Below are 18,252 nucleotides of genomic sequence, written 5' to 3' on the forward strand. Positions count from 1 at the left end.
GCTTCTTGTGCTCTTGTGAAAATTTTTGCAACAATGACTCAACCTGTTGGTTTGATCCCTTTCAATGGTAAAAATGATTTTGTGATCTGGAAACAGAAAATGAAATGTGTTTTGATTCAACAAAAAGTGTTTAAAGTTGTTGATGGTTCCTTACCTGAGGGTACTGATCAGGATAAAATTGATGAGATGAATGAGTTGGCTAGAGCCACTATTGTGTTAAATCTGTCTGATTCTGTGATTAGGAAGGTTGATCATATTGAATCTGCTTCTGAAATGTGGAAAAGTCTTGATACTCTGTATACTGAGACTTCTATGTCTTCTAGAATGTATCTGCTGGAAAAATTGTTCAAATTTAAGCTTGATTTGTCTAAAGACATTGATGATAATATTGATAAATTTCAGAAGCTTGTGCAAGACATTAAAAGGTCTGGTGATAAAACTATAGATGAATACACAAGCATAGCTCTTATGAATGCCATACCTGATTCCTATAGTGATGTTAAAGCTGCCATTAAGTATGGCAGGGATTCTGCCCCCCTTGATTTAATTGTAAGCTCCTTAAAATCTAAAGAATTGGAATTAAGGGAAAGAGCTGCAGATAAGAGTGCTTTTAATAAGGCTCTAAATGTTAGAGGTAGATCTCAAACTAGAGGGGGTAAAGACTCTAATAATGGATCAGGCTCCAACTCTAAGTCTAGAAAAAAGTATAGATCTAGATCCAATAGCAGGGATCCTAAATCTTTTAGGAAGTGTTTCAATTGTGGGGAAGTAGGACACTATAAAAAGGAGTGCACTAAGCCTAAAAGGAAGAAAAACCCCAATAATGACACTCAAATTGAAAATCTTGCTAATGTGGCTAAGTATGATGCTGATAATGAATGTGTTTTCATGGTGCATGATCTGATGTTTATTAATGCCTCTCCTGATTGCCCCTTTACCTCAAATGACTGGCTCTGTGACTCAGGTTGCACTTATCATGTTAGTCCTTACAAGGAGGTCTTTTCTGAGCTAAAACCTGTTACTAATACTTATGTGTCTATGGCTGATGATAAGAAATTTGAAATTCATGGTATTGGCACTGTGTGTTTAAAGTTTGACAATGGTTTTGTGCTCTGTCTGAAAAATGTGAGATATGTCCCTGATCTTTGCTACAATTTGATGTCTTGCACTGCTCTTGAAGCTGCTGGGATGGGGGGAAAGTGGGGGGATGGTGGCATGAAAATTTGCAGAGGATCTATGTGTCTCTTTAAGGCCAGCAAGAAATGTGGTTTATATGTCTGCAATGCAGTGCCTCTGTCATGTGAAAATGCCTATGCTAATGTGGTTAAAAGTAATAAAACAATGTTATGGCATGAGAGGCTAGGGCATATGAGTCAAAAAGGTTTAAACATTCTGAAAAAGCATGCCATTTTATCTGATTCTGATGTGGTTGACAGTTTACCTTTTTGTGATACTTGTGTGCTGGGTAAACAGCACAGGGTCTCTTTCCCTTCTCCTGTGCCTACTAATGTGAGTAACTGTATTTTGGAATATTTGCACATGGATGTTTGGGGGCCTACCTCTGTGTCTTCTCACTCTGGTTCAGTGTACTTCCTATCCATTATTGATGATTTCTCTAGGAAGGTGTGGTGTTTTCTCATGAAACATAAGTATGATGTCTTTGAGAAACTAAAAACCTGGAAGATTTTGATTGAAACTCAAACTAGTAAGAAGATTAAAGCAATCAGAACTGATAATGGCTTGGAATTCTGCAATAAACAGATTGATGACTTATGTGCTGCATATGGTATTAAAAGACATATAACTGTTCCTTATACACCTCAACAAAATGGGGTGGCTGAAAGGATGAATAGGACTTTGCTTGATAAAGTAAGATGCATGCTTAGTAAATCTGGTTTATCTAAGAAATTTTGGGGTGAGGCTTTGTTGACTACTGCTTACTTGATAAATAGATCTCCCTCTGTGCCTCTCAATGGACAATGTCCTGAATTTGTGTTTACTGGTAAACCTATATCTCTTTTACATCTCAGGGTGTTTGGCTGTGCAGCTTTTGTGCATAACAAAACTGATAAACTTGAGCCTAGATCTAGGAAAGGTGTTTTCCTAGGATATCCTGAGGGTGTTAAGGGTTATAGGATCTGGATAAGGGATGAACCAGGGTTTAAGGTCATAATTAGCAGGGATGTTGTCTTCAATGAAGCTGAATTCCCTTGCCTAAGGTTGACAGTTGACCAAACTCCACAATCTGTGGACAATGAACCTCTTATGGAGGTGGAGTCTACAGAACCACTCACTGGTGTGGAGAATCAGAATGATACTCCAAGTGAGGTGGAGCAGTCATTCTGGAACACTTACCCAGTCTTTACACCTGATGAGACACCCAATGAGGGAAATTTAAATAATATTGTGCCTCAAAATGTGGATAACATGGCTGATAATAATGATATGCATGCTAGTCCTGTAAGGAATAATTCTCCTGTCCAGAATATTATGCAAAGTCCATCTGGGGTGCAAAATGCCATTGATGATACTGACTTGAGCAATTATGTGTTAGCTAGGGATAGAGCTAGAAGACAGAATGTTTCAAAACCTACCAGATTTGTTGGCTTGATTGCTCTTATTAATTTGGCTTTTAATGTGCATGAGTCTGATGGGGATGAACCCCAATCTTATAAGCAAGCAACTAAATCTATGTTTTGGAATCAATGGCAAAAGGCTATGTTAGAAGAGATGCATTCTCTTAAGATTAACCTTACCTGGATACTTGTTCCTTTACCTCCTGGAGCATCTGTGGTAGATTGCAGGTGGTTATACAAACTGAAAAATGAGGTGGAGGGTCTGAGGTACAAGGCCAGATTAGTTGCAAAAGGGTTTACTCAACAAGAGGGGGTAGACTACACTGAAATTTTTGCTCCTGTTGTTAAATTCACTACGGTCAGATTGATGCTTGCTTTGTGTGCTCACTTTAATTGGGAATTAAAACAGATGGATGTCAAAACTGCCTTTTTGCATGGTGATTTAGATAAACCTATCTACATGAAACAGCCTGAAGGCTTTGTTGATCCCAAGTTTCCCAATCATGTGTGTTTACTAAAAAAGGCTTTGTATGGTTTGAAACAATCTCCTAGGCAATGGAATATTAAGTTTAACAGTTGTATGCATAAATTGGGTTTTGTAAGAAGCACTTTTGATGCATGCTTGTATGTTAAGGATCTTGATTCCCCTGAGCCTGTGTTCTTGTTACTGTATGTTGATGACATGCTTATTATGGGACCTTGTCTGAAAACTATAAAGTCTGTTCAGTCTGCTTTAAGTGAGAATTTTGACATGAAGGATTTAGGTGATGCTCAGAAGATCTTAGGGATAAATATTTTCAGAGATAGGAAGGCTTCTACCCTTGTGTTGCATCAGGAACCTTATGTGTGCAAAATTCTTAAAAAATTTAACATGTTTGATTCAAAGCCTGTCTCTGTTCCTCTGGCTTCTCATTTTGTGTTGAGTAAACAGTGTCCTCAAACCAAGTCTGATACTGATGCTATGCAGAAGATTTCTTATGCTAATGCAATTGGGTCTGTAATGTATTTGATGGTAAGTACTAGGCCTGATATTGCCTATGCAGTTTCATGCCTTAGTAGATATATGTCAAATCCTGGATCTGTGCATTGGGAAGCTCTGAAATGGCTACTGAGATATCTCAAACATACTGCAAGATATGGATTGTGTTATTCTAAGTGTAAAGATGGTGTTTCTTTAACTGGTTTTGTGGATTCTAACTATGCTAATGACAGGGATAAGAGGAAGTCAACTACCTCCTATGTGTTTACTGTTTGCAGCTCTTGTATCAGTTGGAAGTCTCAATTGCAGCATATAGTGGCATTGTCCACTACAGAGTCAGAGTACATTGCTATCACAGAAGCAATGAAAGAAGCAGTTTGGTTAAAGGGAGTTCTCTCTGAGCTCAAATTTCTGAAGCTATCTCCCTCTGTGTTTTCTGATTCTCAGTCTGCAATACAGTTATGCAAAAACCCTGTCATTCATGATAGAACTAAACATATTGATGTAAGGTTCCATTACATTAGGGACATAGCAGAAAAAGGTGAAGTTTTTCTGCATAAGGTGCACACTGATAAAAACCCTGCTGATATGGGTACAAAACCTCTGCCTACTGAAAAACTTATTTTCTGCATTAAATTCCTGCATTTTGATTTAGGATAGTTGCATGCCCCGGGGATAAAAAGACCTCAGTCATCCTACCTTCCTTGGTAAAGCTGGTATGAGGACTGAGGCAAGAAGCCCTCCTAGACTAATGGGTTTAGTCCCTCTGGTGTCTGGAGGCAGTTTGGTGGTTCCCAAAAAGCCAGTGGACTTTGTCCTTTGGGGCTGAGGGGGCTGCCATATAGGCTGCGATGAATTTAACCTTAGCCGGTTGGTACTAGCTGGTTTCACAGAATGGAAGTCCAAGGTGGAGTATGTTGAATATTGGTGGACTTCATTTGGGCCTGGTTTATTTGTAGCCCATGTGTATCTTAATTGGGCCTGACCCAATTCACTCACCTCTCACTCCTGGATGCCGCCACGTGCCCCTTTCACTCGGATCCTTGTCTCCAGCCGTTGGATCCAGGTTTGTGTTTGTTATGAGAGTGAGACCCTTGGTCTTTCTGGTTCACTCTCATATTCTCACTCTCTCTCTACTCTCAGACGCTCTCTCTCTGTTCTCTCGCTCCCTCTCATCTGTTCTTCTTCTCCGACGGTTCTCCGCCGGATTTCTGATGCTCTCTCACGGTTGAAAGTGTAGAGGAGCTTGCTACAGTAACTAGGGAGACAACTGCTTCGGTTGCTGAGTAGTTGATGAACTAGGGTTTTATTTTGGAGCGTGTTCTGTGAGGTTTTGTTTCTTGAACGGTTAGATCTGGTGTTTAGGGGTTGTGTTGGCCTGGAATCGGGAGTGTGAGGTGATTCACCGGTTGATTCGGCGGTACTCCTTTGGATCTGAGTTCTGGAGAATGGGCTGTATCATCGGCGGGTGTCTGAGCCGTTGATTGTTGTTTATTTCATGTGTACTTAAGTTCTCTTGTCTATTTGTGACAGATCTGAGAAGATCTGTTTTCTTGTGTTACTGACTCGTTTACTTAGTGTACAGGTTAAAGGAGCTGGAGATAGGAAGCTATCGTGAACGTGTGTAATAGATAGCTTACTTTTCTGTAATCTGTATTTGAGATTGGTTGTAATCTTGAATGTATTATCAGTCGCTTGGTTGGAGTTTGACTGAGCTCCCTATTCAAGAATAAAGAGGTCTTGGTAATTAGTGAACCCGATCTAGTCTGATCCCTACAAAGGAAAAAGAGTATCCGTCTAATAAAAATTTACGACTAAAGAAGAAAAATACATATTACAATCGCAAATTCAATTTCAAAAAAGTAAACCAAACAGGTAGACATATATTGCATTAGACCTAATAATAATGGCGAAGTCGAAGTTGGGGATTATGTTGGGATATGGATCTCCAAGCTGAACCTTCCTCATCCTCTCCGTATGTTTTTACTAGCTCTGATGATTTTCTGATATCCAACAGCAGCAAAGACGAGGAGACCTTGCGTAGCAGGCGAAGCGGCAGCTTCTTCAAACTCCGACACAAATTGATAGACAACTCAGTGAGACATGGCATGATGGAGATGGCCGCAGATTCTTCTTCTTCCTCCGTTATGTCCTCCCACTCCTCCCATTTGCGGCAATATTGAAATGTCAGTTGCTTGAGTTTGGGAAATGCAACAACAACAATATCATGAGATGAAGATTCTATTCCCAAAAACTCCCTTCCCACAAACATCAATTGCTCCACACTGGAAATAGAGAGAATTTCCAAGAAAGGTAGTTTCCCCATAGCCGGCAATGATGACACCTCACTCAAATCTCTCAGATAGATCTGTTTTATAAAGTTGAGGGGTGATGACATCAAATGCGGAAGCCTAGAGCCCTTATATTCAATGAGTACCAGAATGTTCAACGTGTGATGGGGTACGAGAGCTTCTACTAACTCCATCCACATTGATGATGAAGATGATGATGATGCCTGCTCCGTTTCATTCATCGTAACCTCGAAAGATAGTTTGAGTGTTTCGAGTTTTTGAAGGAGTGTCTTCAATTGTTCCTGTCGAGCATCTTCAACCAATTCCACCATTTCACTCATACTACTCAAGTAGATTTCCAATTCTAGAGATCCAACAAGAGGATGGTGTAAATTTTTCAGAAAACCAAACTTGTTGTATTGACTTCCTACTTTGAATGGACACAGTTCGAGTGTGTGGAGATTACTTAACTCACCTAATGCTTCAGGTAGACAGTTGATACTAGTGCCTTCTATCTTCAAGATTTGCAGTTCAACCAAACTACAAATGCTCTCTGGCAACTCCTTTAGTTCTTCATTCCCACTTAAGTCAAGTCGTCTTAACTGATCCAAATTCCCAATTTCTCGTGGAATCTCTTTTAGAGAGCAGTATGCTAAGGAAAGAGTTCGCAATTCAACCAAACTGCCCATGCTCTCTGGTAACTCCTTTAATTCTTCATTCATACTTAAGTCAAGTTGTCTTAACTGCACCAAATTCCCAATTCCTCTGCAAATCTCTTTTAGAGGGCAACCTCTTAAGGAAAGAGTTCGCAATTCAACCAAACGGCCCATGCTCTCTGGTAACTCCTTTAATTCTCTATTCCAACTTAAGTCAAGTTGTCTTAACTGCACTAAATTCCCAATTTCTCGTGGAATCTCTTTTAGAGAGCAGAGTTGTAAGGAAAGAGTTCGCAATTCAACCAATTTACACACGCTCTCTGGTAACTCCTTTATGTCTTCATTCTCACTTAAGTCAAGTCGTCTTAACTGCACCAAATTCCCAATTTCTTGTGGAATCTCTGTTAGGTGGCACAACGATAAGAGAAGAGTTTGCAAGAAATAAAGCCTGCATATGATTTCGAGGTCATCCTTTGATAATGTAATCCAACTAATATCCAACCATCTCAAGTGAATCAGCGTTTCCATTCCCATCGGAGGGCTCCTCTTAATTCTTAACACCCTAACACTTTTCATGCAATCACAAACTTTACAACTTTCGTCCCACTGTAGGCTCCGATATTCTTGCACATGAGAAACCAATGAAGAACCGCAAACTTGACAACTTGTCTCCTTGTCACCATTCTGCCTAAGAGACAGAGCAAAATCATGTACTATATCATGCATTTTACACCATTCTATCTGCTCCCCCGACTTACTTTTCTCAATGTCTTGAAACAAACTACGCATTGCTAAATTCTTCAAGTTCTCTCGCCCTTTGAGCTCCAGTGCATCGTTTCCACTATCCGAGCCTAGATAACCTTGCGCCATCCACTCTTCTATCAGGGTCTCCGCACCAATTCGGTAATCTTTAGGATAGACGGCACAATATGAAAAACAACGCTTAAGAGTTGGGGACAAATCATTGTAGCTTAAAACCAAATGAGGAAAAAGATCTAATTTGGCATTCTCCAATTGCCATATTTCACTCTTCTCTACATGTTCCCACCCTTCCAAATCCTTGAACTGCAGAAGTCTTCCTAAAACAACTGCAGCCAGAGGCAATCCATTGCACTTGCTAGCTATTTTCTTGCCAACATCCTCAAACTTTCCACATTCCTTCTCACTCTTTCCTTGAAGAGATGTGTCGCGCAATAAAGACCAACATTCTTCTTCACTAAGCTTATTTGGGTGATACATATGATCGTCCAAGGTATGGAACATCTTAGCCACCGTTTCCTTTCTTGTTGTCACCAGAATTTTACTACCTACTGCACCACATTGGAGACTGATTTGAAGGGGCTCCCATTTTTTATTGTCGTCTGTCCAAACATCGTCAAGGACAAGAAGAAACTTTTTCCCTGAAACGGAAGCTTTTACTTTTTGTAATACCAATTCTAATTGGTTGGTATTTGGAGGAATTGTTTCAGTTCCCACACTTTCAACTATATTTTTTGCAACTACGGTCGCAATAAAGGGATCAGAAACACACACCCAAATTTTTAACCAATCTTTCTCAAAATGAGGATGGTTAAAAATAAGTTGAGCAAGTGTGGTCTTCCCAAGTCCTCCCGTCCCAACTATAGACAGAATTTGGGTATCATCACCATTAACCATCATATTCTTCACTATATCATCCCTTTTCTTATATATATCCGACCCATAAACCTTCTTCAAGTCAATTAAAGATGTGGTTGGTTCTTGTTGAGACTCGGGCGCAGGCAGAGAAATGACAAAATTAAAATCATCCTTCTCCTTTAAGATCTGATCAAGCGTGGCATTCACATGTTCTATTTTCTTGGCAATATCACGACGAAAAGAAATGTCCTTGAAACATAAACATGAAGATGGGATGAAGGAGCAGCCTCTCTTTTGCACAGGCTCGGGCTCAGCAAAATCTTCCAACTTATGTTTGAGAAGAGAGTAGTTCCATTCATCCAAAATGTCGTCCATCTCATAAGTCGTGGCTTCGAGCTTCTTCAGCCAACTTTTGACACTTTCATCATTCACTCCTCTCTTTTCTGCATCATCCAACACCTTTCGGATCGTGTTGAGCTTCTTGGAAAGATTGAGAAGCTCCTTCTTCACACCTTTCACCAAATTGACTTCATACCGAATCTTATCTTCTAACATAGTTGCAATTCTCCCCACCACTTCTGAAACAATAGCATCCGCCATTTTCTCTTCAATCCAATATATTGGGCTGTATATGGGACAAACATTCAGTTCTTTTTTCGTTTCAATTAGTAAAATTGAATTCATATGTTTTCTTGCTTTTTCATTTTTGACGAATTTGGCAACGCGGCATTTTCTTGCAAATGGATTGAGATTTAGAGAATCAGCCTCACATGAAGAAGCATGTCAGGACGAAAATCTAAATACTAAAGCTACAGAAGCTACAAAAGCAACTGAAGATGAGGAGGAGGAGAAAGTCAGAGTCAAGGGGGAGTATTGAAAGTAAAAACTCCTCCGACTTTGAACAAATTATGCATTAGAGGTGACCACAAGATGTTGTGGTCTAGTTTGTATTGTGTACACCATTGATACTAAAAGTTTCTTGAAACAGACAAATATCGACAGAGGGCGAAATGCCTCATGCATACTACGCAACTCTAGGAGTCTAGTCGAGTCGAGTCGGGTCGGGTTATTAAAAAAAATTCAAAATTCTTTGGTCGAGAAAGAGAGAAATAATTTGGTTAGATGGAGAAGCGTCGGCTTCGATTTGATCTAGGCTACTGTGGTGGCCGTAGTTCAAAGATTTTAATTTGGACTAAAGTATTAAGTTACGTTATAATTTAGAGATTTAATTAATTGGTTAATTAAGCCGACTATTCACGAACCAAAAAATTTAGAACCGGAACCAGTTCAAGCCTCAACTATCATTGAATGAATCTAACACTAATTACTGTACAAAACAACAATTATGAGCAATTGATCAATAAAGGAAATTCTTGCACCTATACTCATATGGTCACACCAAATACATAATCTTTAATATTAACACATGATTATTTCAAATTCAATAGTACAAATAAAATGAAGAAGACTAAAAAGAGCAATGAGAGAGTGCGACTTACCTGCACGGCTAGCTACTATATATGGTCGTGTGGCGGTCAACGGTGACAACGAGGCGGTGCTGGCCGATGATTTTGGAGCTGCTTGTTTAGGTAAAATCGTTGCTAACAGAGATTAAGTTTAAGGCTGGCTTAATAAAGAGGGACTCTGCCATCTACTTGAATATTAATAATAATACATTGCCAGCCGGCTAACAACTCATCAACATTAATTAATTAGAGCATCATTAACAATGAACAATAATAGTTTGAGATTTGCTCAGGGGCGTAGCGCAGTTGGCAACGGAGGGGCAGATCTTGCTGCAATGGGCCTGGGTTCGAATCCCACTGCTGTCGTGTAGTTGCTTCCATCTCCCAAGGCCTCAAGTGTGAGGCCTTGGGAGATGGGCTTCTGGCAGCCAGTGGGTTAGGGCCTCCCCTTAACGGGCTACTGCGTACCCTGATTGAACCCCCTCACATGATGTCGGGCCGGAGTGTGGGGCCGCCAAGGCGACGGAATCGCCTTCTGCTTCAATAATAGTTTGAGATTAGCTGGAATGAACAATGAGTTTTTGGCACTTACTCGGAAATTTCAGAGAAAGTTCCATCTACCAACTCATTAACATTAATTTATTCAAGATCATGACAGATTAGTTATAGACTAATTCACTAGTGGCTCTTTATTGATGGTGCGCATTAACCATATTTTATTCAACTTCTACGCCAAAAATCAATGTCGGTCACGTGATCGCATGTTTCAATGTACGCCAAAATCAATGTCGATCATGCTTACATCATACTACTCCCTCCATATTTTAAAAATAACAATTCTTTCCATTTTAATTTATTATTTAAAAATAACAACTTTCAAACATTTTATTTTAGTAAATCTTTACACCCGTATACATCAATTTATTTACTACTTATATCACTTAAACCTCCCTAATAAATGTAATCTACTAATATTAATTATATTACTTTTTTCTCCCCCTTACTTTATCAATTTTTCTCCCACTCTCTCTTATTTTACCAAATTGTGCATTGAAATCCGTGTCATTTCAAATGTTTATATTTTTAAAAAACGGATGGAGGGAGTTGTATAATAAATTTGGCAATTTAAGTTGCTCACTTGAAGTAAAAGGCCCATAAAATATCGATTGGGCTTCAAGGACGACCCATTTCTATGATTCGGGTCTGAAAACGTAATAAATAAGTTACTCCAAAAAAACATGAACAATGTTAATCTCCAAAGCATAAGGTAAATAGAGAAGTAAATATGATTTCTGTCCATTCAATTAAATACTTATGTGATACAAAGTATATTTTGTAACTGGGTAGCACTTAAAAGTTAAAAGTTTGTCCGAATTGAAAAAACATATTTGGGTTACCCATATTACTTTTGTTCGAAGCATTTGACCTGTTGAATATGAATTTTTCTTTCATAGTTTTTAAGAAATCCTCAATTTCTCCGAGAAAGGGGTGACCGGTGGTCGGTTGACATACAAATGGAGAATTTATTTAATATTCACACACTAATTTAAAAGTTTATTATCGTTTGAGTTTGCTGAAACCTGATAAATACGTACTAATTTTTTAATTCACTATCAAATAATCACTGACAACAAATTATTTTATTATGAAATAATTTTACGATTTAAAATCATAAAAACGACTATATAAATATATATTCAATTTCTTATCATTATCATTCAATTAAAAAATAATAATCATTCACATCAAGTTATGTTGTTACTACATAATCTTCAAAATTCTAAATTATAAAATAAATACATGTATATACATTTAATTTTTTCGTATTATCATCCAACGAAAATAACTATAGTTGTACTCATCCAATCATTTATAATTCCTAAAATTCTAAGTTATAAAAACGATTACATTTATATATACTTAATTTTTTGTGTCATTATTCAATGAAATAATCATAGTCATTCACATCCAATTAGTTTATTATGAAATAATCTATAAAAATTATGAGTTATAAAAATGACTACATGTATATATACTTCATTTCTTGGTGTTATCATCCAACGAAATAATCATAGTCATTTCTTATTCAATTATTTTATCATTAAATTCATTAAAATTCTAAGTTATAAAAACGACAATATGTATATATATAGATATATATTTAGTGTTATTATCCAACGAAATAATTATTGTCATTCGCATCTAATTATTTTAATATTATTAAGTAAAATTATAATCATTGTCACTCACATTCAACTATTTTATTATTAAATTATTTTTAAAATTATAAGTTATAAAAACGACTACATGTATATATACTTAATTTCTTATTGTTATCATCCAATGAAATAATATTAGTTTTTTATATCCAATTATTTTTTGTTAAATAATTCTTAAACTTTAAAGTTATAAAAATAAGTACTTGTATATATACTTAATTTCTTAGTGTTATCATCTAATAAAATTAGTCATTCGCATCCAATTATTCTATTAAGTAATCTATAAAATTCTGTTATAAAAGGACTAAGTGGATATACACTGAATTTATTAGTGTCGTCATTCAAGAAAATGATCATAGTATTTCACATTTCATTAATTTATTATTAAATAATCTTTAAAATTCAATGAAATAATAACTCGCATTGTTTCATTTTAATGTCTCATTTTATAGCTCGCATTGTTTATCGTCGAAAATTCAATAAAAATTTTTACTAAAAATGGAAAGAGTGCAAGTAACTTGGGACGCCCAAAAAGGAAATACGTGCGAGTAGTGCGGGACGGAGGGAGTAGAATGTTTAGTGGAAATACACTCACGCTTTCATCTGCTTTACAGCAATGTGCTTTTTGCTTTTTCTTCAATATTTTAAGATTACCACTACCAGTAATCAATTGGGATTTGGGTGGGTTGTTACAGAATGAATATAATTACGATAATTATTTTCCAATGTGACCATAAAAAAGAATAAATTTGTGCAGCCTATTCTGTTTCAATATATTTAAGACGACCAGTAGTTGATTGGGTTGTTACAGAATGGTTATGGATCACGACCATTATAAATTATTTTATAATGTCACCATAAAAAAGATAAATTAATGCAGCCTACTTTGTTTCAATATTTTTAAGACGACTAGTAGTCTATTGGGTTGTTACAGATTGGCTATATATTAGGACCATTATTTTCCAAGGTAGCCTTTAAAAAGAATAAATTTATGCTGCCTACTTTGTAAATTTTAAAATAAAAAATTATACTAATAAAAAAATGATTTTATTTAATGTTTAAATTCCTCTACAGTATTATCTATATTTACTTATTCTTTAGAATAATAATTATGATTTGACTGAAATGAAGAATAAGATAGTTAAACAAAAAGAAATATACTCAGATTTATACCCTACCAACTGTCTTGGCTCTGATAGGACAACACAATTTATAATTCAAAAATATTAAAGTACGAGAAATACTAGAATGAATAACGAGGGACAAATTGCCTACAAAGTCATGAACTTTCAAAAAAGTTTGATTTTTCCTATAAAATTTAAATATTGCATGAAAAGTCAATTCTAAATTTGCTCTTTAAAATAAAAGAATATTCTCTATTAAGAATATTCATTAATACCTCCGTCTTAAAATATTCATACTCCCTCTATCATGCAACATTAAAAGTTCATGGGTAAAACTAAACATTTTCAAAAGTTCATGACTTTACAGACAATTTGCTCTTTTATGTAATGCCAACGATTTGTCATGTCACGCCTCCGGTAAGCCACGTAGAATTAATTTGTGCCGGAAATGTACCGGACCAGGGTCGGATGGAAAATTTACACAGTCCGATAAAGTTCTAAACTATTCGTGCAACATTTAAAGTTCATGAGAAAAACAAAACTTTTTTTCGAAAATTCATGGCTTTAGAGACAATTTAGCCAATAAAGAATTAAATTATTGTTACACATCCTCTATGGTTTGGACTACTTCAGAACAGAGCTTCTGCCTTCTTCTCTCTTTTGTAGCTTAAGCTTTCTAATTCTATTATCCTAAAATATTGGTGTTAGCCTTTTGTAATCATCCCCACATTATTAGTGAAAATTTCTCCTCCGGCCGTGGACGTAGGTCGCATTGACCGAACCACGTAAATTCTTGTGTCCATTGTCTAATTTATCTTTCTTTCTCTTGTATTTGTTATTACTATTTTTGGGTTATTAGATTGAACCAGAACTCTGATTCCTAACAAAATGTGGTGTGAAAACGGTATACAGTATAAATATTTAAAAAAAGCAAAATTAAAAGGCAAGATCTAACCAGAAAGTCGATCTCCTCGAAAAACAAAAAAAAGTGAAGAAAAAATTCAATTACTAAAAGTTTGCTGCAAAGTTTATTGAATGGTTAAGGCATCAGCAGTTGGGCGAGAGCGCGATGGCGCCCTAAAGCCCGCCACGTCAGCATTTTATTCTTCTACCCTTCCACCTGCAGTGGGGCACCCTAAGGTGCGCCCTAAGCATTTTCTTTTATTTGAATATTTAAATAACTACAAAAATTGAGAAAAACCTTCATTTTATTTATAAAATTAATACATTACAATACGAATTAAAAAAAATACTCACTCAGCGATGGGTTACGGGCCCACACTTCTTCAATCATGTCGTTCATGAGCTGAGCATGGTCTTGTTGGCTGCGCATTGAGGCCTGTCTAGATAGAACCTCATTGAAGCCCGTCGGTAATCCTTGAGCGGGGGGCGGGGTCGCCGTGCTGGAGGAACTAGCTGCACCTTCGTCATCGGTCCAATCGGTGATGCTACTACCTTCATGTTCGACTATCATGTTGTGCAAGATTATGCACGCATACATGACATCAGCGAGGACTTCCTTGAACCAGAGACGCCCCGGCCCTTTCACTATTGCCCACCGTGATCGGAGCACACCAAATGCCCGCTCCACATCCTTCCGGGCCGCCTACTGCTTTTGCCCAAATAAAACTCTCTTCTCACCCATTGAGCAGCTGACCGTCTTCAGAAAAACAGGCCACATTGGGTATATGCCATCGGCCAAGTAGTACCCCATGTGGTATTGGCGCCTGTCGGCAGTGAACTCGATGGCATCGCAGTTGCCATCGCATTGCTCGGTGAAGAGGGTGGATGAGTTGATGTCGTTGTTCGACCCTGCTACATCGAAATAAGCATGCCAGATCCAGAGCCGATGGTCAGCGACGGCTTCGAGGATCGGCTTCGACGTTCGTGAGCTGCTGCGTGTTCGCGGAGGACAAACGTCCGACGTCGAATAGGCCTGGGGATCTGCTCCCCCGCCTCCGCCTCCTTGCGCTGCATTTCGGCTAAGCATTCCGCCATTGCGTCTTGAACGGCTGCATTTAAGGCTTGAGTCAAGGTCGGACTACCGCCCTCCGAGGAACTCCGGCTGTCGTCGTGGTTCATTTTGGTTTGTGAGAGATGGAGAAATGTGAGAGATGAGAGAAATGAGAGATGCGAGAAATGTTTGTATGAAAAATAGAATGAGAATCGAGGTTTAAATAGAGAAATTTAAAAAAAAAACAAAAATGCGTAGCATCGTCCGCCCCATCGTCTGCGTCGCCTACAGTGAGCGGCCGATGGCGCGGACGATGCCCTATCGTCCGCGTTTCGTCCGCGGACTAAGCTTAGGGCGAGGACGACGCATCGTCCATCATCCACGCACCTACAGTGGCGGACGATGGCGCTCCCGAGACATCGAACGTCCTATCGTCCGCCCCACTGTGAATGCACTTAGTTTGCCTATAATCCCATACGACATGCGTGTCTATATGTACATACAGTCAGATTATATACTTTTGTATTTTAAATATTAACTGTATGTACATCCCAATATAATAAAATAATAATTTTTAAATAGCCGTTCATTTATTTAAAAAGTTTATTTTGTTAATTGAACTTTTGACATCTTAAATTAAGTTTAGTAGTCTATTATTCATATAACACTTTGAAAAATAGTACTATTAGAGAAAGAAACTAGTTCAGCAATAATGAATCCATTATGCGATGTATAGAATTTTAATATTAATAATTCCTATTTAAAATCACAAAATTTGTTATTATATTGGTAATTAACGAAATATTAAATCTTGAAATTTCATTTTTTCAATCGTCTTTGTATAGAATTTTAATATTAATAATTGCTATTTAAAATCATAATTTTTTTAATATTATGGTGACTAACGAAATATTAAATCTTGATTTCATTTTTTTTTTTTTACAATCGTCTCATCTGCGTACTCATAGCGTGAAAATTGAGAAAATTGAAAAGATCAAACTAGCCAAAACTTAACAATGACTATTATATTATATTAAAACTATGGAATATTGTTTATGAACGAAATTAGTACACACAAACGGATATCAAAATGGCAAATATTATAGGTTACATGCGGGAGGGAAAATAACAAAAAAACTTAAGAGGCATATCTTATAAAAGTCGATCTCCACGAAAAACAAAGGAAGTAGAAAGTTTGAATTAAATCGGAATCTAAACAAATAAACTAAGACAACGTGTTTAATGGGCTGTGGGTTAAAGCCCAATATTTTGACTTTCTGGACCAGAAACTAGGGAAAAGTTGCGACTGAATTTTGGCGCACAATTTTGGGATTTGATTAAGCAGTTTTAAATTACAAAATTATAGTATGTATTTTGATTGACCTAAATAGCCAATTGAAAAAAAAAATTAATTACAGATATATGCACAAGGAATATGATTAAGTCTATAAAGAGGTACTTTGTTTAACATAGATCATAAAGAGTATTTATTACTCCGTGTAACCAAAAATGAATAAAAGGCCCAATCCATTTACTTAAAAAAACATATATGAAAATTTGAAGAAAAAGAATATACAGCTCGGGTTCATAGACAAATGATAATAATCATATATTGCATGATACGAATTTAAGTATAGATCACAAAAATTAAATTCAGTGATTTTTGAAAAAAGAAATATCCAATGCACATGCATAATATAACATGACATTCGTTTCCCAAAATTTCCCATTCTCAATCACAAACGCAAACACAAACACAAATATGAGCAGCAATGCGAAACAAAAGATAAGTGCATCGCCGATTAAGATTTACAAAATACCAAAGAATAGTCTTTTTTTCAACTAAGAGAACAGTCCTAACCTTGCTTTCTAAGAGCTTCCATCTTCACTATCCATGCCTCTCCTCTTCTTTCCAATCCTATATCACAACAGGCTTGAGTTTACAAAGGATAAGAATGAATGAATCAAAGTAATCACACACATTGGAAACACAATTTGAGGTAGGAAAAAGATAGGAAGGGAGATTGAAAGCAACATAGTTTAGAATGAGTAAAGAAGAAGAGTGGAGAGAGTTTACCATTCTCAAAGTCCATATGAAACTTATACAACTCATAGACAGTTACCGTCGTCAACGACATTGCTCCAGTTAACAAAAGCATTGAAAAAGCTCTTCTTTAGTTAGCTCTCTTCGATTTTGGGCCGTAATGGGCCTTGGGAAATTAAAGCCCAAAGCATTATCATATGTTTTCGCCATCAACAAAGCCGGTGAAGATATAATGAAGATGAACATGAACATGATCAGCTCCTCTAACACAAGCATGAGTAGCCACAAAAACACAAGAGGATTAAACTCTAAAAAGAAAGTAGTGAAATCATATGTTAAATTCAAAAGAAGTCATTCAACAAGTCACAATTCAAAACGATGTCCTGAATGCAACATCAGTAGGAGGCGTGTGTGACTACTAACAATTGGGCAAACATGATGGTGGGGTCCGTTTAGGTGGCAAACCCCGCTCCGTTTTAGATTCTGTTAAATCCGAACGCTTTGAGGGCGAACGAGGGCGAGGAGGCGGTGGTGCCATAATAAGAGTCCGAGGTGATGGTGGTGATGAGGCTACAACACTTAAATTGTAGTAAGTGCCAACTGAGGAAACCGTTTGAGGAGGATTAAAAACATGCACCACCACCACCAAGACTTTCTTCAGGGAGATCCTACACAAATCAAGGCCTATTATATTTAGAAAAAGAACAACATTGGCATGAAAAAACACTATAAAATCAGTTGAAGAAGCGGTAAAATAAGTATTCGATGTATATGTGACATGTCGTTGAACCGAATTGAAGAGAATTTTGAATTAAATCGGAATCAAATCAAAATAAACAATGGTTTGATGTCCATACAGTTAGCAATCTCTGCAGAAGCAAACATAACCTATAAACAAAGAAGCAAATCTTTAAAATGTGTAAATTTCCACCGAGGCTTGTTCTGGTCCTAAAACGATATATGGATTGGTAATGGCCTGATGCATGCGATAGATAGGTGAGATTGTTTCTCAAAGGCAATATCATCCTGCAAAAGAGAAGGAAAGAAAAAGGAAAATTGCCAATGATACATACCCATTAATAAAAAGTATCTAATCATAAGCCAACAATATTGATACTTTCCTAAAAAAGGAATTTATTTGTATAAATGTTATTATCTTAGTCATAAAAGTTTTTATCTTGCTTCTAACGTAATAATCAAAAGTCACTTACTTTTTCATATGAAACAACTCAACTTGAAAAATAAGCAAGAAATTAACCAAATTCTAAAATGCGTAAATAATCAATTTAGTAGTTAATATACTTATCAATTAACACGAACGTAGCC

The 18,252-nt window shown here is 36.9% G+C and overlaps 1 protein-coding gene across 1 annotated transcript; it reads right to left on the reverse strand.

Annotated features, from left to right (window-relative positions):
* Window positions 1–5,345: 5,345 nt before the first annotated feature.
* LOC121767914 (putative disease resistance protein RGA1) lies at window positions 5,346–9,936 on the reverse strand. Its single transcript, XM_042164242.1, has 2 exons — window positions 9,619–9,936; window positions 5,346–8,744 (listed from the first exon to the last, which is right to left on the reverse strand). Exon 2 carries the CDS (start codon window positions 8,717–8,719, stop codon window positions 5,453–5,455), a length of 3,267 nt encoding a protein of 1,088 aa, XP_042020176.1. The 5' UTR covers window positions 8,720–8,744; window positions 9,619–9,936; the 3' UTR covers window positions 5,346–5,452.
* Between the last annotated feature and the right edge of the window lie 8,316 nt (window positions 9,937–18,252).

This window comes from Salvia splendens, chromosome 15 (genome assembly GCF_004379255.2).
Source record: "Salvia splendens isolate huo1 chromosome 15, SspV2, whole genome shotgun sequence".
Classification (NCBI taxonomy): Eukaryota; Viridiplantae; Streptophyta; class Magnoliopsida; order Lamiales; family Lamiaceae; genus Salvia; species Salvia splendens.